This window comes from Haplochromis burtoni, unplaced genomic scaffold, assembly GCF_018398535.1.
Source record: "Haplochromis burtoni strain Fernald_Lab_line unplaced genomic scaffold, NCSU_Asbu1 Contig_60, whole genome shotgun sequence".
Lineage (NCBI taxonomy): Eukaryota > Metazoa > Chordata > Actinopteri > Cichliformes > Cichlidae > Haplochromis > Haplochromis burtoni.
Window position 1 is genome coordinate 1,737,544 of NW_024582421.1, and position 22,299 is coordinate 1,759,842.

The following is a 22,299-nucleotide window of genomic DNA, read 5'->3' on the forward strand; positions in this document are numbered from 1 at the left end:
ACAATCAGAATTGTGCAACCCTTACCACTCTGATTGCAGAGTGCTAATTTTAATGTAAAGCTCTATTTAAAATTGAAAATGTTTTTAGGGTGTTGCATTATGTAGATATACATATTCATTTAAAATATAAAGGAAGTACTATGGAGGCAGGAGTTTGAGGTTTAGTGATCACGGGGCAAATTTATATCCACACCTATGATGTGAATTGAAACTGAGATTATTGACCAAAAAAATCAATAATCATGTCACGTTTACATTTTCAGGTTAAACATGTACAGGTTAGCTTTAAAACTGACAGGGTTTCTATGTAGCTTGCAAAGGAGAAGAAGGAAAATAAGAATACATAAATACATACATACACACACATATACATATATATATATATATATATATGTATATGTATTACTTACATGTATTACATGTATAGTTATATGTACGGTATTAGTTACATGCATACATACATCATTCTCCTGTTAAGTTTTAATAATTAACCAAGTTTTTGTCATTTAACTATGTACAGTGGTATAACGAAGATATTCAGAAAAACAAAATAAAATAACATAAGGTCTGTCCCATAAGTGAGCAAAGCGAAAAGTGCTGCAGGCTTGGCAAAAACTGCCCGTTGGGTGGATTTTTGTTAGTTATTGTAATTAAACATAAAACGAAATGAATTGTTTAAAACACGGGACTCTAATGTTTACTGCTTTTTTTAATCTGCTGATGTGCTTTTAAAAACAATCCCTTTGTAAAACTGTGAATAAAGTATACATTTTTGTCATCTTTTGGAAAATCCAAAAAGAAAAAAATGGTAAAAACATAATTTTTTAGGGAAAAGCCAAACAAGTGGTCGTATTCTGGAGGGCCAAAGGTCCATGAACTTGTCGAGGGTTAAAAGGGGGAAGTAGGCCGTGATGGAAAAGTGACTGACAGACAAAAAAAATTTCTGCCGAAAAGGCACAAGCTCCACGTTGACATGTCGGCGCTGTGAGAACAAGACAAGCAGGCGGCCATTCTGACCAGACTATAGAGACAAAAATGACGAGAGGAAGAATGTGTGCAGCAAGCTTGGAAGTGGTGGGTTGTTGCTGAGCAAACGCAACGGTTTGAATTGTTTACCTTAATAAAGATCTCAAATGTAAACATACTAGTGAAGACATAGTCTGCATAGCCTAGGATCTGAGGAAGCAATCAGAGTGACATAAGCGCGCAGGGTTACTACAGCTCTACTCAGCACAGCACAACACAGCACGCAAAGGACATTTACCTTCAACAGGATCTCAACAGTAAAGATTGCGGTGAAAGCATAGTCAAAATAACCAAGTATCTGAAAAAGGCAATGCACAAGTTCAAGTCATTCCAAGACAACAGCACAGTGAGAGATTTATTAAATACTTTTAGCTGTAAATACTGCAAAGTTTAAACACAGATGAAACAGATACTAGTGTAGCCAAGCATTTAGTAGGTTATACTTTAACTGACCAATCACTCGTTAGTGCGTAGTCTCAAATAAATTCTTGTTTGTTAAGAAACGGTGATGTTCCTTCTCTGAAATTCTGAATGCAAACAAAGCTGGGCCATTGTCTCTTTTTAGTGTTGGAAGAAGCCATGTTGTGCCAGTGCAATCAGCACTGGTACAGAGTGAACACAAACAGACTATTTAAAACTCCTTACAGTGACATGCTGTAGCTGCAGACACAAAGGGAAGCCTGCTGAACTATCTGCTTCTAAAGTCTGCACTGAAAATGTATGTAATCACAGCTCGTGGGCAGTTTAACATGATGATACAATCATGTGAAAAAGAAATTTTTGATGGGACTCCATGCAGACCTCTGAAAAACTAAGTACACACTTTCATTCAGTGACTTGTTGAACCACCTTTACTGCAATAACTTGAAGTAACTGCTTCCTGTATGACTGGATTACCAGTCTGTCACATCACCATGAGGAATAATTTTGTTCTGCTCTACATCACTACATCACTGCTCCAGTTTCTTGAGGTTTGATGCACAGCTGTCTTAATGTCCCGGCACAACATTTAAATTAAAATGAGGCCTGGACTTTGGGTCATCGCGACACTTTGATTCGCTTCTTTTGCAGGCATTCTGTTATAGATCTGCTGCTGTGCTTTGATCGCTGTCCTGTTGCATGACCCAGTCTCGACAAAGCTTTAGCTGACATATGTCACATTTGACTCTTGAATACTTTGGTCAAAACAAAACAATGGTCCAAAACAATGTGTTATGAGTAACCTCCTGGTAACCTTTCCAAATAAGCCGTACCTGTTCAGTCTTTTTCTAATTGTGCTGTCATGAACTTTAACATTTAACATGCTACCTGAGGCCTGTACAGATTTTGTGTAGTTTCTCTGAGCATGCTCAGTTTGAATTTAGGGAGAATCTGCTGAAACGTTCACCCCTGGAGAGACTATGGGATTGTGTTTAGACACACTTGATTGCTTCAGACCAGAAAACTTCTGCTTTTATAGAGGCGCTCACACTTGCTAATGTACAGTTAATCAAGTGCATTTGATTAGCAGCATCTTGCTGCTACTTACCCTCTTAATTCCTATGTAAGCAGTAAGGCTGTACTTAGTGTTTCAGGTAAACAAGAGTCCTCTAAAAACTTTATTTTTTACCCAACTGTATTTAATTTCAGAGCCAAAAATTCCTCAAATTTAATACATTTAGAATTATCTTTTAAGAATATCTTATGAATTGTGTGAGAAACAGACATGGTTAAATAACATAATAACATAATAATAAATAGCAGTAGTTGTAAAATTTGTTATTGCCAAATCAGTCATTTCATATGTCACTTGTTATTTTTTAAGGAAAATTTTAGATTTGTTAAAATATGTGTTTTACTTATAACTTTAATGATGGGTGTTTAATGCACATTTTCAACACCAGGAGATTAAAATGGAACGTAGTAAATGAAATGTGGTAATACATAATTTACAAAATTACAGGTGGACTCCGACTGTGACGTGTAAAAAAGTGAAACAGTTTCCACACTCATTGGTTGTTTACATACGATATTGCGAGCGGAGAAGTTGCGGATGGGGTCTTCGGCAGCCAGTGAGACAGAGCTGAGCATGATGAAGACCAGGATGAGGTTGGTGAAGATCTGATGGTTGATCAGCTTATGGCAGAATACACGAAACCTACAAAAAGAGAGTAGAAAGCAGTAAAGAGAGGGACTGCTTGAACTCTTTTAGTGTCTACAAATACATCTGTCACACTGAGCAGTTAGACTGGTTAATGCTCCTATGTGTTGATAAGTCTGATATACGAGGCTCACGGATTTGTGCTGCTGAAAATGAAGAAGGCACTGCCTTCGGGGATGGGTGGAATCTTTTCTTTGATGGTGAGTTCAGAAAGTCGCTGAGGCCGAGGCCCAGACGGGACTTCTGGGAGCTCGTCATTGTCGGTACCATCATCACACACTGGAAAATATTAAAACAGTCCTTCTGATATGATCCTAGCATGAAAATCCTCAAAGCATGTCAAATTTACATGGGTGCCAATGTTTTGTTTTAGTCAAATTTTTAAATGTTTCTTTTAATTTTTGCGCATTTTGCTATTTTTTCATTGACTATACAATTTATTGCCATGCCTTATGAAGAATTTCAGTTAAAAGATCACTTAAAATTCACATACAAGATTATTTTTAACTGTAAATCCCAGCATACAGAAGATACACTTATGAACTGAAGATTCAAAATCCGGCATTCAACATGTAATATATCTACTGCACAATAATATATGTACAAAAATGCAGTGTTTATTTAATTGATTTGATCAACAAATCACCCTTCCACTAACTGCTGTGTTGTGTTTGACTTCAAAGTGCTCACAGTGTCTCTGTGTGTATGTGTATGTGTGTATATGTGTATGTATGTATATATATGTGTATGTATGTATGTATATGTGTATGTATGTATGTATATGTGTATGTATTATATATATATTATTATATATATATATATATATTTTTTTATGTATATATTATATGTGTATGTATGTATATATATATATGTATGTATGTATATATATTTATGTATGTATGTATATATATATATGTATGTATGTATATATGTATGTATGTATATATATATATATGTATGTGTATATATATATATGTATGTGTATATATATATATATGTATATGTATATATATATATATCATATATATATGTATATGTATATATTTATATATATATATATATATATATATATATATTTATACAATAATATTATTAGATATTGTTTATATATATATATATATATATATATGTGTGTGTGTGTGTGTGTGTGTGTGTGTATACTGTATGTGTATTGCTCAGTTAAAACAAGTCAGTTTACCTGGAGACTCACTGGAAGGATACAACTCTTTGTTTTCCTCTTGCAAGCCCTCCAGCGGCACCTTCATCATTCAGGTTTAAGAGAGATTTTAATAAAATCAGTGCTGCCATTTAACATATGCATGTCTGCAGTTTGATAATATAATGTAAATCCTGATTTTTTTTTACCTTGGTCTCGCCATCTTTGCTTTCTGCTATGTCACATCTCTTCTTATCAGCGCTTGCATCCCTGTTGGGCACAGATGAAAAGGTCTGATTTACAACGCTTTTTTTTTTAAGTGACTGTGACAAAAGACTTCAACACTAGACCTTCAAATATAAAATATTAAACAGCTTCACCTGGCACTATTCTTCCTCTTCTTTGCCTCTTCCTCCTCTTTCTGCGCTGTGTTGAGGCTCTCTGCATCTGCCAGGTTGTCAACGGCGATGGCCAAGAAAACATTTAGCAGGATGTCTGATCATTTGAGTTAAAGAGAAAACACTAAACACCCCGATTAAAAACAACTTTTTCGCACGGATGTGTGCACACTTCGCAGGCAGTAGGATACAGTTTCCACAAATGAAGAGGATGATGAAGTAAATGCAGACGACCATTCCAGAGGAGGCAGGACCACCGTATGCCATGATGCCATCATACATTACTGTGTTCCAGTCTTCTCCTGTCAAGATCTGGTGAACACAATGTAGAGCAGAGGACGCCAAAATTATTCTGTTTGCCCAGACAATAATTTAAACTGTATTTATTGTCTTACTGCAGACACTTAGATTGGATGTTGTGATTCTTGCAAATCGCACCTCAACAAACAGACGCTTTGACAGATTAGCATTGAATTAGCTCACAGCGAGCTTTAATTTTGACTGAAACAATGAAATCAAACAGATACCTGGAAAACAGTGAGAAGGGCCTGGGGGAAGTTATCGAAAGTGCTTCTTTTAGTCACAGTTTCATCAAAGTTAAACTTTCCCCCAAAAAGCTGCATGCCAAGCAGGGAAAAGATAATGATGAAGAGAAAAAGCAGCAGCAACAGGGATGCGATGGACTTCATGGAGTTGAGGAGAGAGGCCACCAGGTTACTGAGAGATGCCCAGTGACTGAGGAAGAAACAAACAATAAGGGATTATGTCTTGTCAATACGCTCAACTTAGCCACCTGGTATCAGACATGCTGTAGTCAGTTAATATGCTCACGGATGCCTGAATCCTTCGGTTTGTTTGAAATAAGTGTCATCAGCCTTATGTGAAAGATTTACAGCGAGATCTTTCACGTGTTCTCATGTAACAGATCACTTTTGGCAATAATCGGGGAGAAAGCACTTCCTTATTTTCTGAGCTTCATACAAGTGATACATTTTATACAAAATAAAAGGCTTTTTTTCTGTCAGTGAGAGATTAAATGTTGCTTACGTTAGTTGCACTCTGAGCTCACGTGTATAAGTCCGAAAATGGAATTTAAAAAAACTACAATGCACTCCAAATGAAAAATTATATAAAAACAAATTTTAAAACCCCATATTTGAATCAAAAGACAGGGTTTTAAACATCGTACGTCCAGAGATCACATGACTTTCTGTTGTTTTGTTTTTTTTAAGATTTAATAGTTTTGTCTTTGCTCTGTGTTAAATAGAAACCTCAGACATTCCCATTGATGGATTACTGGTCATGTCTGTAACAGGCTGTGCCAGTGGAGGTTCGCTGGTCTGATGCCTGTATTAAATAGATTATTATTCATCCATGTATCCATTCTCTTCTGCCTATATTTTTCAGGGTCACTGGGGCACTGGAACCTATATATGAATATATTATAATATATTTAAATGTTATGTTTTTAAATGTAATTAGGGGACATTTCATAGACCTCATGCACTTTTGAATTCTCATCTTTTGTGTGACTTTTTAAAATTTGACTTTTATTTTTTTTTTCTTTGACTTATGTTCAGTTCAGCACAAACCTTGTTAATAAAGGTGCTATATAAACATTAGTATTATTAATATTATTGTCATTGTCAGTAGTAGTATTAGTGCGGGAATTGCTCACCGTGTGACTTTGAAGATTCGAAGGAGGCGTACGCAGCGCAATACAGAGATACCCAAAGGAGACATGATCGCTAACTCCACCAGGATGGTCTCTACGATGCCGCCACACACCACGAAACAGTCAAAGCGGTTAAACAGGGATACAAAGTAGGCCTGCAATCCCAAGCTGTACATTTTCACCAGCATCTCCAAGGTGAACAAGGCCAGAAGAACTTTGTTGGCAACATCTGGAGAAAAAAGCGGGATAAAAACGTCTAAATGCACGTTTTAGGATAGCGTGGAAGAAACAGAGCAAAGCACATACCCTGTACTTCAGTCAGCCAGTCTGGCTGGTTGTAGTGCTCAGACGAGATAGTAAGAGTGTTGAGGAACACCAAGATGATGACGAGCCAATAAAAGGTCACCGATTTCACAGCTGCGCGACACTTCCTGCGGCAGAAACGGTTCCATCGACGCCACTGACGGCTGTAGGCGATGAGTGTCATATGTTTAGGTTTTTGCTTTTTGTATTGCTATTTATTGGATTATTTGATTGGTGAAATACAATAAAAGCAACTTCATTATGATTCCAAAGGGGAAAAAGTTGATTAGGAGGAAAAGAGGGTAGGTTTCAGGTGCATAAACACAATGATTACATTTAGGGGAAAAAAAACACAGATGAAAACATCAGCTGTCTGAACAAATAAAACATGATGCCATTATCAACCATGCAAGATGAGACAAGTCCAGTAAATGATGAACAAAGCTACCATGCAGCACCACAACGGGGTACCAACCTGCACTTTGATTTAGTAATTTTTTGACTGGGGAGAATAAAAAGAAGCAACTTTTAATTAAATGTAACAGCATGTGCAAATGTGCACTCTGCAATCCAATCAAACGAGTTTTAATATTACTGACTGTCAATTACCAGACAGCCTAAGCTGTCAATAAAATTTTAGAGTGAAACGTGTAATGTGTTGAGTAACATATACAGCACTCACCACAGTGGACCACAGCATGGTGATTTGTCTTCCTCTCCGTTGTGATTGTCTGTGGTCACTGATTCTGTCTCACTTGTGGGTATGCTCGCTGTCATGTCGCACACACACACATACAAATACACACACGTAAAGACACGTTAATGGAAAAAAGTTTATTACACAGGCTTTCCGTTATGTTATGACTGATTATCTTATTGATATCCATGCATTTTTGATTTGGCTTGGTTCTCGAGTGATAAAATATCCTTCAAAATAAATGTGACTTATTTTAAAATCTGAACAAACAAAGCCCAAATAAACACTCTAATCAGTCGTTACAGTAAAACAATAGATTATAATTTTGAGTTCAGATTTCAGCTTGTGATTATTTAACATGGACTCCATTGATCTCTTTTTTTTATTAGGAAGGCCAAGCCAAACCACCAGAAAAAAATTTTTTTTTTAAATGAAACAGCAAAATCTGCAAGTGTCAGATAAAAATGCTGGAGTGACTGCCTGACAAAGTTTGACCCCTGGATGTTGTAGTTTCACAGTGTGAAACCAGCTGTAATGCTTGTGAGCACTGCAAAAAGATGAAGCTCAAGGTTTTTGCACAGATCTAGTAACAGTGAATACATGCTGCCAGTCCAGAGTCAAACTAAATTTGATAGATTATTATTTATTGGACTGGAACTGGAAATCCATTTTCCATGGTGAGGTTTGAAATAACATTGACTGCAGTGTTCATCTGAACACTGCAGTCAAATGCATCAATTATTCTTGTCCAGGTATGTCATGCGTATACACATTAGAATTCACATTTATTGTACATGCACAAAATATAGTTGCAATTGAAAACGTGACTCAAAATGATGATGATGATGATGATGATGATGATGATGATGATGATGATGAAGATGCCATTATTATGATAATGATGATGAGAAAACCATGTGGCAGTCCTAGATAAAATTCTATGTTTTCCCTCAGTCATCATTAAAAAATGGTAAGTTATTGTTTATTAAGAGATTAAATTGTAATTCATAATGTACACTAATGTGCTAATAATTGGTTTCTACAGTTGCGTATGATAATTATCTGTGTTGTTAGATAACTGTTATATCTTAATGGTTATTGGAAAGTTTAAACTAATGTCTATAATTCTTTGTAAATAAATCAAAGTAATAATTAGATTCTCTTATCACCTATTATAACATAAGCAATGTATTACAATAAAGTTATTTTGTAGAAAAATACACTTAAATCTATTAAAATAAAAATAACTATTAACAATAATAATGAGTAATAACTAATTTATTACTCATTATAATATATACAAGTATTTTTTTGGCAGTTTTACTTTCATGGTAAACATTAAAATAACTATTTACAAAACTTCAATTTAAAATTTATTTTACAACATATAGGTGATGTTGATTAGAACTAAATTTTAATAATTTTGTAGCTAAGGTATTTTTCTTCTGACCCAAAATACTGAAAATCTAGTTATAATATTAACTAACAACATTAATATTAGATAAATATACCCTATACTTACATGGCAATACAGTAAATATGAGCTAAATAAATTTTGCTGACATTTAACACTCGCATATTATACATGTAAGTACATTTTTGGGCAACAAAATGCCAACATTTACATTTTAAGTACTTTAAGGGAGCTCATTTTAAATTATGTTATATATTTTAAAGTTAAGGCTTGTTGGTGCATATACTAATAAAATTATTTATTTGCAATGCCATATATTTTTAGAGTTTCACAGGATATTTATCATTTTAAGTGAGGCTTATTGTTGTTATCTTGATGGTTTTATACTTACTAAAGTATGCATTGTGAATTAGGCTTACATTCACATGCGCCCACACACATATGTATGTAAAACAATGTTCAATGTGGTGTGTGGGTGGTATTAGGAATATCAGTGTTACTAATTCTTCAGATAAATAAAAATATATAATTTTTCTCTAAACTGCTCTAAACGGGTCAAACTCCATTTTCTTTTTCCTTTCCTTTCATGTGGTGTAAAATTCAAAATTTTTAAAGCATTTTACTGGAAGTTGGACTGTCCTGTTATGCCAGTGCATTAATAGAATAACATGTATGTGTTGAAGATGGTAAGGATCAGAAAATACGAGAGCACACACAAAGCATAAGCAAAGCATATGCAGGTGATGAACCGTCCTGGTGAAGATGTGTGGGGAAATTCAGACTTTCAGACACTTGCGCGCACACACATTTACCCTGTGTCTCTGTGGACTGAGTGAACCAGCCAAACTTTCCTTTCTTCTTCTCAGTAAGGTCAGCCAGCGTGACCCCTTGGTGTTATCAACATGCAGATCATACAGCCAGACAGCAGAGGAAGCAGTGAGTCAGTACACAGCACAACAAGAGAGAGAGGAACGTACAGCAAGAGACAGCTGCAATACAAGCTACTGGCACAGCTACCGTGTCCAGAAAAGTATACAGGACATTCTTGAATTATATTTAGTGGATTAACTACTAATAATAATACACTAACTACATTTATTTATGCCTGAATTGTGTGTGTAATAATTAATTCATCATTGCTCCTTGGGCAAAAGTGACTGGCAGTAAGGAGTAAAAAGACCAAATAAGGAGGAATTCACAGTAATTTGTAGATTTGAAGACATCAGACCATTTAGAGAGACAACATGATGAACATAAAGGCATAATTATGATATATATCAGCTCATAAATTATGTACTTGTATTAGTATTAATATCAGCAAATAAATAAGACAGTCAAGGACATTCGTTTTTTAAATGTGTCATCATAAGATTGTCCATGACTATAAAGTGTCCCGCTGAGTACATGAAGCAAAAACAAATTAAACAAAGCAATAAAAATCAACTATCTGTTAGACTGCACGCTGTAACATTAGCTCTGTAAATTCTGGACAGAGTAACTATATAATACACTGTAACACTGGAAACAATCAACATTAAACACGACTTTGGAAAAGAGTAGAAGAAAGCAGAGAAGAGAACAATTGTGGGTAAAGAGAGAAAATGATGTAAAGAAACGAAGGGAAGAGAAGGGTGAAACAGGTATTAACAGCAGTCTACAGACAGTTTTTAGAAGGCGCACACACACTGCAAGGAAGTAAAGTTAGTCCGTCGTCATCTATAACATCGACAGCAGGGCTAAAAGCAAGGCAACTACTGGTGAACATAAAAACTGACAGGTACATTCGCACTGACTGCTCTGTGAATGGTTACGAGGCAGTCTAGCTGTAATTCGGGTCAGATGTATTTTCATGTCAGTTACGCCCACATTTTTTTCCCTGCACATCCAGATGGATTATGGTATAATTACTAATGACACAAGCTTCAGTCCCAACATTTGTTGCAAAATAACAAAAGAAAAATCCTGAATTCAACAGATAATTTTAAATGGCCTTCCTACTGTCAGTTAATAGAATCACGGAGCCGCTGCGCCATCCGATTTTCATACCAGACATTAGAAATACTATGCTTAAATAAACACACAAAAAAGGTAAATGTTTAAGGTAGAGAAAACAACTAAGGAAATTCATCTCTCTCTGATGGCAGGATGCTATGTCATATGCAAAAAAAAAGCCCAAATTTCTCCTGTTCATCAACTTTGGACTAGATTAGATTATTTAATGGCTCATTCGACTTATTCCATATACAGCAAATGTCAGAAACCAGAACTAACTGTTCAAGTTGTTCATACTGGCGTCTCCACCAGTCACAGTGCCTAAATACACATGAATACAAATGTCAATCTGCAAATCAAGTTTGCCTGTTTTTTGTTTGCCTTCTTTATTAAAATCTAAGAATTACGCAGATACTCCTGCTTTTTCTGAATCTGAAAAACTTACAGCTAAATATTTTTCCAGGGCGTGCCTGTAATGAAAAATATATTTTTGTTACTACTTGTCAGTATTTTTTCTGTGTCATTGCTACTGCAACCAAGTAACATTGTCTACAAATGTAACCAAATCTAACCAGCAACGTTAAAATCTTGTTTATTACGGCAAACGTGGAGCTGAATTACATTATGGTTACAGTCCATCCACAATATGTTGCGTTAGATCACATTAGCTGAAATAGTTAAGTTTTTGGAATCCAGATAAAAGTAAAATACAGTATTTATATGCATTTTTATTTACAACCCATATAAACATTGAAATACAGCAAAGAAAAACACACAGCTTTTGCCATGGTATTGAACGTGTAGCGCTGTGAAAATCTGAAGACACATCAAAGAAAATTCTAGAGATTTAATTTCACGACACGCATGTGTGAAAGTGTAGTGCAGCACACAAACTGCACTGCTGCAGTGGTTATAATTTCATAGATAAAATCCTCCAGCATGCCAAAGATGGGTGTTTATACCACCAGTTGTATATAAATGTGAGGATTAATTGAACGCTAATATAAGCATTACGTCCATGTAATAAGGATTCCATTTCATTTGTTATGGATTAGACTAACGCTGGTGTTTACTCTGACTGGCTGGAGAGACCCATGAATGGTCAAAACTGTTATAAGTGAACGTATCTGAAAAAGTAGGTGGTAATTCAGAGGCTGTGATTCACTGCTGTAGTGATTTAACACTAATTATGTGGAAGATAATATTCAGCGGTTATAAGGCACATAATATGTCTGGCTGAGATATTCGTACTGCGTACACAAAGGCAAAAATGTAGGTATTTAACTGTGTCAGAGGTGGAGGTGGATGTTAAGAAGCGTATTGTTGCAGAACACATTTCTATTTGAAAGCAAAGTTTTTTTATTCTAATTTTCTTAAATGAATTATGAGGCTGTCATAGCTTAATCATTCTCTGCTGTGCTATGAATGACTGAGAGCAGCTGAAAACACTGATCTTCCCACATTTGTTACACTAGGCTTTCTTGTCATGATCATGTTGTAAGTCAGCCATCCCCAAAGTCAGGACTGCTGCCGCCCACTTAAGAACCAGAAAATCCCAACGGGCCCATCCATCTTAAATCTAATCAAAACACAAGAGGAAGCGATATAGTTCCTTTAAATTTGTGTTCAAAAAACATAAACAACCTTATCTAGATCGATTAATTTGTGTCAGAAAAATTAGTAATATCACAAACTAGCTATCTCCTATTACCAAATTAAATTCATTTTTTATATAAATAAATACATGTATATAAAAATTTAACTGTACAAACCTGTGAGTATTCAAACTAATCAATTTCTGTTATTACTGAGGCCTACTTGCAGTACCTTTGCGGCCCACCAGGGGCTTCAGGAGTCATTGTTGTAGGTCATACAGTATGTTTGCAGAAATGTAGGAACTCACAAAAGATTTACATTCATGTATTAGATCGCATTCGGTGCATTATCATACAATTTTTAGTGAAATCTTAGATGCTTCAAGCAATCCCTGCCTGAGCTTCCTCATTCTAATTCAGTCCTTGTGCTCCTTGTCAACACAAATAAACAGAAGCAGTCACCCCTCACTTACTGTACTAATCAAATGCCAAGTCAGAAATTATTGCAAGGAAGCAGCTGTCTCAAAACAACGTCATGTTCCCACAATGAGCCGCATTCAAGTCAAAGTAAGCAAAGGATCATGAGAACTGCCAGTTAGATGCATAACAGATTGACCGTCTCTCCTTCCTCTTGTAACAGTTTTAGTGGCAAAGAAATAAGCAGCATTATCTCAGGGCAGAAGAAGTTAAGGCTTTGTAAGTCACAGTTCTGTTTGCATTCTTTGTTTGCCTGCTGGACAAGAGTGCTGGACAAGAGTGCTGGACAAGAGTAGAGAAAAAAAAAACATTAAATCCAGGTAACTCACGGTTACGCTTGCCCTCCTCATCTCCCTCCTCCTCGTTCTCAGGGTCGATGTCCTCTGCCTGAGTGATCCAGTCCAAGTAGCCCTTCAGGTCTTCTTCTAACTGCTGCTTCTCACGCAGCTTCTGGAAATCACCTCGAGCCTTGGCCTTTTCTCGCTCTTTGGAGAACTCTCTATAGAGGGGAAAGCATAATGTCAAACGTGGGTCACCGTAACACTGTACAGAATGAGAGGGCTCTGCAGTCTTAAAACTAAGGCTGCACTAAAACTGATAACTTAATAACCTCAACAAACAATTTCTTATCATTTGTTAAATGTGCAGGGTTAAACTTATTTGTGGAATTCACACGCAGCATCACATTTTTTATTATTACCAAAATGAGCAAAATACCCCATCTATGAATATGTTTTATAGATATATTACACGCATACTGTAAATTGCATGTTCCTTTCAAGTAGACTCTCAGCACCCACAACAGGGCATTTTATTAAAACAACAATTCAAAACAGAAACATGAAACATACCCACTCAGCACACCCAAAACCAGGTTAAGAACAAAGAAGGATCCAAAGATGACGAGGCTGACAAAGTAGACCCACGGCAGCTCAAAGCCCATTGCATCATTCATCTACACAGAAAGAGATAATAGGAACATTTAACTGAATTAACTCTAAATGCAGACATGGCAATGTTATTCTTACAGCTTACATAGATTAAATTATTCAAAATAAAAACTGAATTCTAATTTTAAAAAAATCATTAACTCATGGAGGTGCAAAGTCCACAGTATCCCTTAAGCAGTAAAGAGGTTTGTCACTCAACTACAGCTAAAACTGCAGCAGGATGGGTGACCACTAGAGGGAACCACGTGAGAGACAACTGGGTCAGTTATGAATGACAGTGAGTACTTGTATTAGTGTTAGTAATGAGGCTGTGCCAAATGACCGCACTAAATCCAACGTGCCTCTTAGCTGAGCTGCTGGCAACACCAGGACCTAAAAGTTTGCCCTTTTTTCATAATCACATTTCACACAGCTCTCATCACAGTAGGCACTTTTATTTGCTCAGTCAGTGTAAATGTTTACAGTTTACACTTCTATTTTGATAGTCATTTTCCCGTTAAAGAAAAAAATCCCACTGATGTGCCTGCCTCCAGCCGCAGAACCGCCCACCCCGAAGAAGCAGTTATACTTGGCTTATATCAGTACGAAAGGCTCAAGGTCAGTTTTAATTTATACATCTCCGTATCTATCCTGCCATGATCTCTTTTTCCATCTTTTAGGTTTGCTGAATCTCCTTCCTTCCACCACTTTAACAGCAGTATTAGCATGGGATTGCCATGGTAACACATACATGCATGAAAGTGTGTGGGACAGAGAGAGAGAGTCTGAGAAGACGAACGAGAAGGAGGTGAAGAGGTTCATTATTTCATAGATGAGGGTCTCCATCAATAAAAGGGCGTGGGTGTATTGTGAGGAAAACTCATCATCAGTGCTGAGTATTTTGGCTAATTAAAAGCTGTTGGTGATTTGTGTTAATATGAAGCCGGGGGTTTCAGGTTAGCCTTTAAAAATGGGTTACACACTCTAGCTGTGAAAACTTTTTTAGAAAATAACAACAACAACAAAAAAATCACATAAAGCATGGATTTGCAAAACAGAGAGAAAAAAACAAAGGCTTAAATGAGTTTGCTTGGAAAAGTGTTGCTGGGGTCAAACCTGCATGAAAAACCATGGTTCTGAATGGTGTCTTACTGCTTTTGTCACATTTGTAACTAATGTTCCATTGTTAAGCAATAGCTCCATTGTCTATATAACAATAGTTTGTCATGCGAATCCCATTTTTTTGTTAGGAGCTATAAAAAACAACTTTCCTTTTTTTAAGGAATTTAAATGACATTAACTTTGTTTAAAAAAAAACATGCATAATCCTATTACACTTATTATTACTTTAATATTATACATACAGTGCTGTGTAAATCTCCTGAGCCAGCATTTTCTTCAAACATGTGCAAACTTTGAGAAATACATGATATAAGGCACAAATAGAGTTTGTGGAATTCTAACAAAGTTGGAAATCAGTATTTGGTATCTTTATTCTTCAACGCCGCCTGACCTCTCTTAGGCAGCTTTCTTGTAATATATTTCACTAGTGTGCAGGAATAGCTCTCCAGGCTCCTTGAAGGACATTTAGAGCTCTTTGTTGGATGTTGCCTGTCGTTTTTTTCTGTTCTCTGTCAAGATGATCCAACACTGTTTCAGTAATGTTGAGGTTTGGGCTTTGGGGATCCATGACTGATAGTGTTTTCCTATCCAGATATGCTTGTATTGAATTTGCAGTGTGTTTGGGATCACTATCATGCTAAAACAAAAAAAATCCAGTTCCAGTCGCACGCTTTCCAGATGCAATTGCATCCTGCATAAAACTCCGATTGTAGTTTTCTGTCTTGAAAATTCCATCAATTTCGACAAGATCCACAAACCATAACAGAGCCTCCACCATGTTTTACAAATGGCTGTAGACACTCTTTCCTGACCTCATCAGTGCATATTGATGATTATTTTGCACTTCATAAGAGATGTTACTGATTTTCAGTCTTCTTGTGTAACTTGGGTTACCTCAGCTTTTTCTATAAGTTTCCCATTCTTAAGTAATGGAACAGTAGATGGATCAAGTGAAGGGCCAGATGCATCTCTCAGGTCCTGTGACAGGATTGTTTCCTGTTCTTAAGAACATGACGTTCAGATACTGTTGATCGGTTCAGTTTCACCAAGACACACCATGCCAATGTATGCCAGGTTTTCAGCTAATAGCACTTTGGGAATCATTTTGTTGTTTTCCAAATACTATGCCTGTCAAACTGTCTAATATTTGGTATTTTTGTATATTAATCTAAACAAACCATTTTTCCCAATAGGCTGCTAGTAACAAAGTCCCTAAAGATAAGATTTAAAATTGGCTCTTAGTTGTCTATATATGTTAACACAACACTGGTTCTTCCAGGAAGTTATGTGTCTTTATTTATGTATGAATGATTCATAGGTCAGCATTAAGTAGCTTAAAAAACACAAATAACATTCTACTGAAAATAGCCAGGTACAAAGAGTGGACTGAATAATGACTGGAAAAGCAGCCGGTATCCAAAGTCAACATCCTACACCATGAGAAATCCTGGAGAACTATTGCTCAAGACCACTTAAAAAATTGCAAGAAAGTCTGACTCCCTGGAAACAACATATAAATAAATGCAGGGTGGCTCAAGACTTTTGCACAGCACTATATTTTCAAGTAGCATTGTAAATTTGGGTTTACCCAGTAGAGAACGTCAGTCCAGCCTTCCATGGTGATGCACTGGAACACAGTGAGCATGGCAAACAAAAAGTTGTCAAAGTTGGTGATGCCATTGTTGGGGCCTTGCCAGCCCTCCCGGCAAACTGTACCATTGAGAAGGCAATGACGCCCATGCCCTGATATTGCACATGGCGCCGGCTCTTCCTCTGCGAGGGCACCTGGAGATACAAAGACAAACAGGTAAATCAACATGGAAACAACATGAAAGCGACTTTAGATCATCCAGGCAAAACTTGTTCAATTATTTGTCGCATCATTTCACGTATGTTCTTTGTCCACGTTTAAATTTCATGTTACATCTTCATTCTTAGTGTGTTACAATCTATCTATTTTCGAGAATGTGGAGTTTTTTTCCTCCAGCATTATTTTTAAGAGTTCCCCATCACTGTATTTTCTTTGATTCTGACATTATGATTGGATTATTACTTCATGCAAAGATAATAATAAAGTTAAGTTTAAGCTATATCCATGATAAAATAGGTATCAGGAATCCATAGAGCCATTCATGCATTCCTCTGTGTCACACTTTAAAATTGCACTGTTCAGTATTCTGACATTATTCCATCATCATAGGAGCAATGCAGAAAATTATGCTACACACTGACATTAATTACAGTTTGCCCCAGCACCCCACGCTTACAGTTCACTCACTGTAGATTAGTCCACATGTTAAACTTTCCACCTTTTTAATCAAATAACCACAGTGCTTCTACACACACAAATTCAAACATGTGGCCTCTTCCTTTTTTGGATGCATGTCCCTCTGACCTATCCAAAAACCTAAAAAAAAACACATGCTAAATGCTATTTTTCAGGGCTGGTGAACACACAGTGGCTTTGATTAAAGCGAGATTCAATCCTGCTCTGTCGCGACCTCTCGACTTTACCCTACTGTGCTTCTCCTGAAGTCACCAGGCAAACAGAACAGATGAAAGCAAGAAAGGGAGAGAAAGAAGGCGAGATTAGAGTGAAAGGTGTATGAGAGGGAGCGTGACACGCCACGATAACAGTTGTCGTAATGTAGCAAATCCCTGTTACTTAAGCTGCTTCAATCCTGTCAGTCAGCCATTTTAGACTATAACTGTGGTTTTATGTATGTGTCTTTGTGTACATATGTGCTAATGTCCATCAACATGTCCCTTTTTTTCTGATACACTGACATCAAAGAGTAATGGTAAAGCAAAGGTCAAGCATGTTTACATAATAGCTAGATATTAGTCATTTAATCACTGGATTTAATCCACCATCTGCTGTGCTGCCCTGTTTTCAGTGGCTTGTCACCATTCACATAGGTACATGTGTCCATTCATTTTCAGGGACAGGGATTGAATCCTGAGTCTGTTCTAAGGTGACGTGTATGCCTGTTTACATTACATTATGGAGTACAAATCCCTCTTTTAACAGGTGTCTGTAGAAAGTGAAGCAGACGTGTAGTAGCAGACAAGAAAGGAAGATACCTTACCTGTTTCTGTCATGTAACAGGTGGCATGCATTTTGCCAATAAAAAGCTCCAGGCCAATGATGGCATAGATAATAATGACAAAGAGGACCAGCAGAGCGATGTGAAGCAAGGGAACCATGGCTTTAATAATGGAATTTAAAACCACCTGTAAACCTGCAAAAATATAAAGAAGCTAAAGTCAGTCAGAAGAAGCATCAGTTTTACTCTGTGGGAATTGGGACAGATGCAAAAAGACAAAAACAAATTATTTACCCAATCATTTAGCCAAGCCATGATATGATTATCAATCATATAATGCCCATGATAACAATGATTATGCAAGAAAGCAAACAAAGGACCAAAATATTAAGGCCTAATTAGACTGTAAATAATGAATACGACTCCAACAAACACTAATGGTAACCCTTTACATGGTAAATCATGGCATTTGATGTTAAAAGGCACTGTAAAAAGTAATCAGCTGAAATCCGTACTGATACCACAACATTGCATCTAAATGAACATGAGTCTCTTCCTATTATTCACTAAATATTCTTAAAAGAATCTATCGTGAAAATATAAAATAAACAGACATAAATGTGAGAGCTGCAAATAACTTTTATTTTCATTATCAATTTGTCTTATAGTATTTTCTCAGTATTAAGGCATATTCAATAAATAAAATACAAGAAATAATGAAAGATGAAGTTCCTAATGTGGGGTTAGTGATCGTTTTGTTTGACAAACAGTCCAAAAAGATACAAAGCCTGCAAATTTATTAAGAAGGTGGAACTGTATTTAACCATCAAGACTTTATTGGATTAATAAAAAAAAGTTTACATTTATTTCTTTTTGATAACCAGCTACAGAACAAAATCTCTAAACGCTTAAAAAAAAAAAAATCACTTTTCCAGTCAAAGTTTGTTTAGCTAGCAACTGGCACATGGGCAACCTACTGTATGTTTTGCTATACAATACATAGGTATACAGAAACTTGCACACAAACACTGTATTCACATTAGTGCAAATGTACACATTTGTAAAAATGCACAATTTCTTACAAAAGTCTAATTATATCAGTGGATAGGAATGAAAGCTAGCAAACTATCCTCTGCTTTACTAGCTAACGGGTTGAAACATCCCAGCTAAATCAGACTGCAAATACAAGACAAACGTTAAACTCAGTTTCAGTATAGAACTGAAAATGTCGTTTGAGCTCAATGCATCTTCATCTGTCCCAGAGGTACTTTTTTCCTCAGACCTAGCAAATGCTACGTTGCTATGGCAACTCAAAGAATGTAGACACATTAGGGCAAGTGTTGATTTAAGGTCAAATGTGTGCTGAAAACAGAAATACTGAAGGAAAAAAGTATATAATGAATGATAAAGAAACTGGGTAATATGATAGGACCTACACAAACTTCTAAGAGCCAATGTTTAACCAACCACCTTATTTTTATTTTGGTAAACTACCTTTGCACTGCTAACAGTCAAGTGTCTTTGGAGGGCAGTGGAAAGAATACAATACTCAAATAACCCAAAAGCACAAGCTAACAAAAACCTCACTAAATAGTTAGTGATAACAGTTCCAGAAATGACTACAGAAATGTTCCAGTAGACCCAGCCTGGACGTCAATAAAAGCTTGGAGTGGGTATAGCAGACAGTAAAGTTAGCAAGTCAAAGCACAGGTCATGCTGCTTTAGTGTTGCTAGCACCGTGATTTAATTTTAAAGTGTTTAATACAACACAGTGAATATTTCACTTAGCGAGACAGTGAGATAGTGCTTTATCAAAATTTATACACTTGCTACTTTGTAATAGTCCATCATTCTTTTACCCACATCCTACCTTGGCCACTAAAAGAAGTTTTGAGCTGTTTCATAAACAGGCGGATTATTGAGATCAATAAGCCAAATAAAGACTAAAGAATATATAATTTAAGGTCTTTTTATTTTCAGTTCAAGTCATTTTTATTTTATATAAAGCCAAATCACAACAACAGTCATCTTAATATCACCTTTATATTGTAAGATAAAAATCTTATAATAATTCAGAGAAAAGCTCAACAATCAGACGACCCCCCTATGAGAAAGCACTTGGTGACAGTGGGAAGGAAAAGCTCCCATTTAACAGGAAGAACCCTCCAACAGAACCAGTCTCAGGAAGGAGCAGCTGTTTGCTGCCATGAGGGGAGGGAGACAGGACAAAAGACACATGTATCATTTGTGTGATATTACAAAGTACTATGTAGTACCTATGGTAGGGTAACTGACTTTGTGATTGCAGCTCATCTTCATATCTTTATTTTTTTTTGCTAGTCTTGTGCTTTTCATACAGCTACTATAAGAAACCTCGTTCCTGCATGTTGTGATTCATTTTATGGCTCTTTTTTCCTTGTTAACAATACTATCAAGATTACAACATCTCAGTGCATAATCACACATTTTTGGGTAGCTTGCTTGCTTACATAAAAACTTTAACAAGCATCCAGTGAAACTCCTTAAGGATGTTTTATTTATTCCTGCATAATCCCTGCCATCCTGAATGACTAAAAACTTTTAATTCAATATCAATTCAATTCAATTTCATTTATATAGCGCCAAATCACAACAACAGTCGCCTCAAGGCGCTTTATATCAAAAACAAGCATTTAAATATTACTGAATGAATTTTAAATAATTATCTGATAGCAGTTCTAACGGCTTCTTATTACAAATGCTGATGCGATAACGACACCAGAAACAACAGACTCGGTCAGGGTCACCATGTCCTACTTCTCAACTGCATCCTGCCCATGTTTACCTGTCACCTTTGTTTGCAGTGAAAAACATAGAGTAGTTGATATTTGGCCATGCTGACTAATAAAAGCCAGTTAATTACCTTCAAATGCATTTAAAACATATGAGAACTGCTGTTTTGCCTCAAGGACAAATGACCAGAAACACTCCAGCTGCTTGAAATACCCTTTACTTGGGTGTTTTAAGGTTGCCATAGTGACTGTCTTTGCAGAGACAATTCAGCTGAGCTGGAATAGAAATCTAATAACATAACAGAGAGAACCTGGGGACAGCAAAGAAGTGTTTTTCACACAAAACACTGGGTTGAATAAAACATAACAGGCTGAAAATATCAACACAATGTTAATGTGAAATACATGGTCCCCTAATTCAATAAGTTCCATATTGTAATAAAACACAACTTTGAAATCACTGAAAAATTGGGCTACTCATAAGACTGGATGACAAAGCTAGGTAAGCACAAAAGAAGATGTGTTAAAGGTGTCTTATAATAAGAAATAAGAAAATGTCCCTAGTGCAAACGCTAACTTATGCTAACAGCACATGAAAGGCTCTGAGGCTCTGTCAGCTGTGTACCCCACCTCTCGCCCTGTAACAGCTGGAATAGGCTCCAGCCCAACTGTGACCCTAAACTGGATAAGTGGAATAAAATGAATAGTTGGAGCAGGTGGAACCATGCTAACTCAGAACAGATCATTTTCACTAAACACACCTAATGATAATTTAGACTAATAACACGCCGTAGTCATGCATTTAGGAGAAAATAGTTCAAACAAATCTACTGTTTTTTAAATTTTTCATTGAATTTTATGCCAGTAGGAAGTTGGGACGTGGCCATGCTTGCCTCCGTATCCTATTATGTAGATTCCATTACTATGGTGCCATACTCTTCACATCCCATATGTGCACAGCGTTTTTCATCTGCATACCATACTTTGCTCCAAAACCGGTACGCATTAATGTGTGTATCACAGTGTCCCGTGCACACAGATGCTGGCTTTTGAAATGTGCACCAATAACAAGCCAGATGTTTCCTTCCTTACTCAGAGTCCATGACTCATGTCAACATGTGATCTGTTGTGTCTTTAGTGTTTTAATTATGTGCAAGTGACACCAATCCAGCTTTTGAGGATACAGTATTTTACGTTTGCTGGGTACACCCATTTCTCAAGACTATGTGGGTGTGAACATCTGGTTCCAATAGCAAACAGGTATCTATCTGTCCCTCACTACACCGATGAATCCTCCGCTTCTTTTTAATGTGTCTCAGAGCAATCCTTCACATGTTTTGATTTCTGTAATTTCAGCAGCTGTTTAGTCCCATTATTTTCTCCCCAAATATATTTCCATTGTGTTTTGTGAGATTTTGGTTTTTTTCTACTTCCATTGTGTGTTTCAGTGCCATGACAGGATCACGTGCATCCAAGCATACATTATCTACACTCATCTCAACCCAGTCACTGTGAAATTAGCTGAGAACTCCTGTGTGAGTTCATAGGGCGCTTAAA

At 36.5% G+C, this 22,299-nt stretch overlaps 1 protein-coding gene across 25 annotated transcripts in view; it reads right to left on the minus strand.

The window, feature by feature from the left end:
• The window catches only part of cacna1db (calcium channel, voltage-dependent, L type, alpha 1D subunit, b), a 98,849-nt gene that overhangs the window by 29,858 nt on the left and 46,692 nt on the right, over positions 1–22,299 (minus strand). For 7 of the 25 annotated variants that reach the window (XM_042221068.1, XM_042221063.1, XM_042221069.1 and 4 more), the window contains exons 6-23: positions 18,014–18,166; positions 16,513–16,709; positions 13,725–13,828; positions 13,203–13,372; positions 9,622–9,696; positions 7,381–7,468; positions 7,174–7,200; positions 6,702–6,862; positions 6,399–6,624; positions 5,248–5,455; positions 4,912–5,032; positions 4,703–4,817; positions 4,532–4,592; positions 4,365–4,425; positions 3,301–3,445; positions 3,034–3,163; positions 1,265–1,324; positions 1,117–1,176 (exon numbers count right to left, since the gene is read on the minus strand). In XM_042221068.1, coding sequence (XP_042077002.1) covers positions 1,117–1,176; positions 1,265–1,324; positions 3,034–3,163; positions 3,301–3,445; positions 4,365–4,425; positions 4,532–4,592; positions 4,703–4,817; positions 4,912–5,032; positions 5,248–5,455; positions 6,399–6,624; positions 6,702–6,862; positions 7,174–7,200; positions 7,381–7,468; positions 9,622–9,696; positions 13,203–13,372; positions 13,725–13,828; positions 16,513–16,709; positions 18,014–18,166 — 2,162 coding nt within the window. The remainder of the gene's footprint in view (positions 1–1,116; positions 1,177–1,264; positions 1,325–3,033; positions 3,164–3,300; positions 3,446–4,364; positions 4,426–4,531; positions 4,593–4,702; positions 4,818–4,911; positions 5,033–5,247; positions 5,456–6,398; positions 6,625–6,701; positions 6,863–7,173; positions 7,201–7,380; positions 7,469–9,621; positions 9,697–13,202; positions 13,373–13,724; positions 13,829–16,512; positions 16,710–18,013; positions 18,167–22,299) is intronic. The other 18 variants (XM_042221073.1, XM_042221071.1, XM_042221066.1 and 15 more) reach the window with 9 other exon arrangements.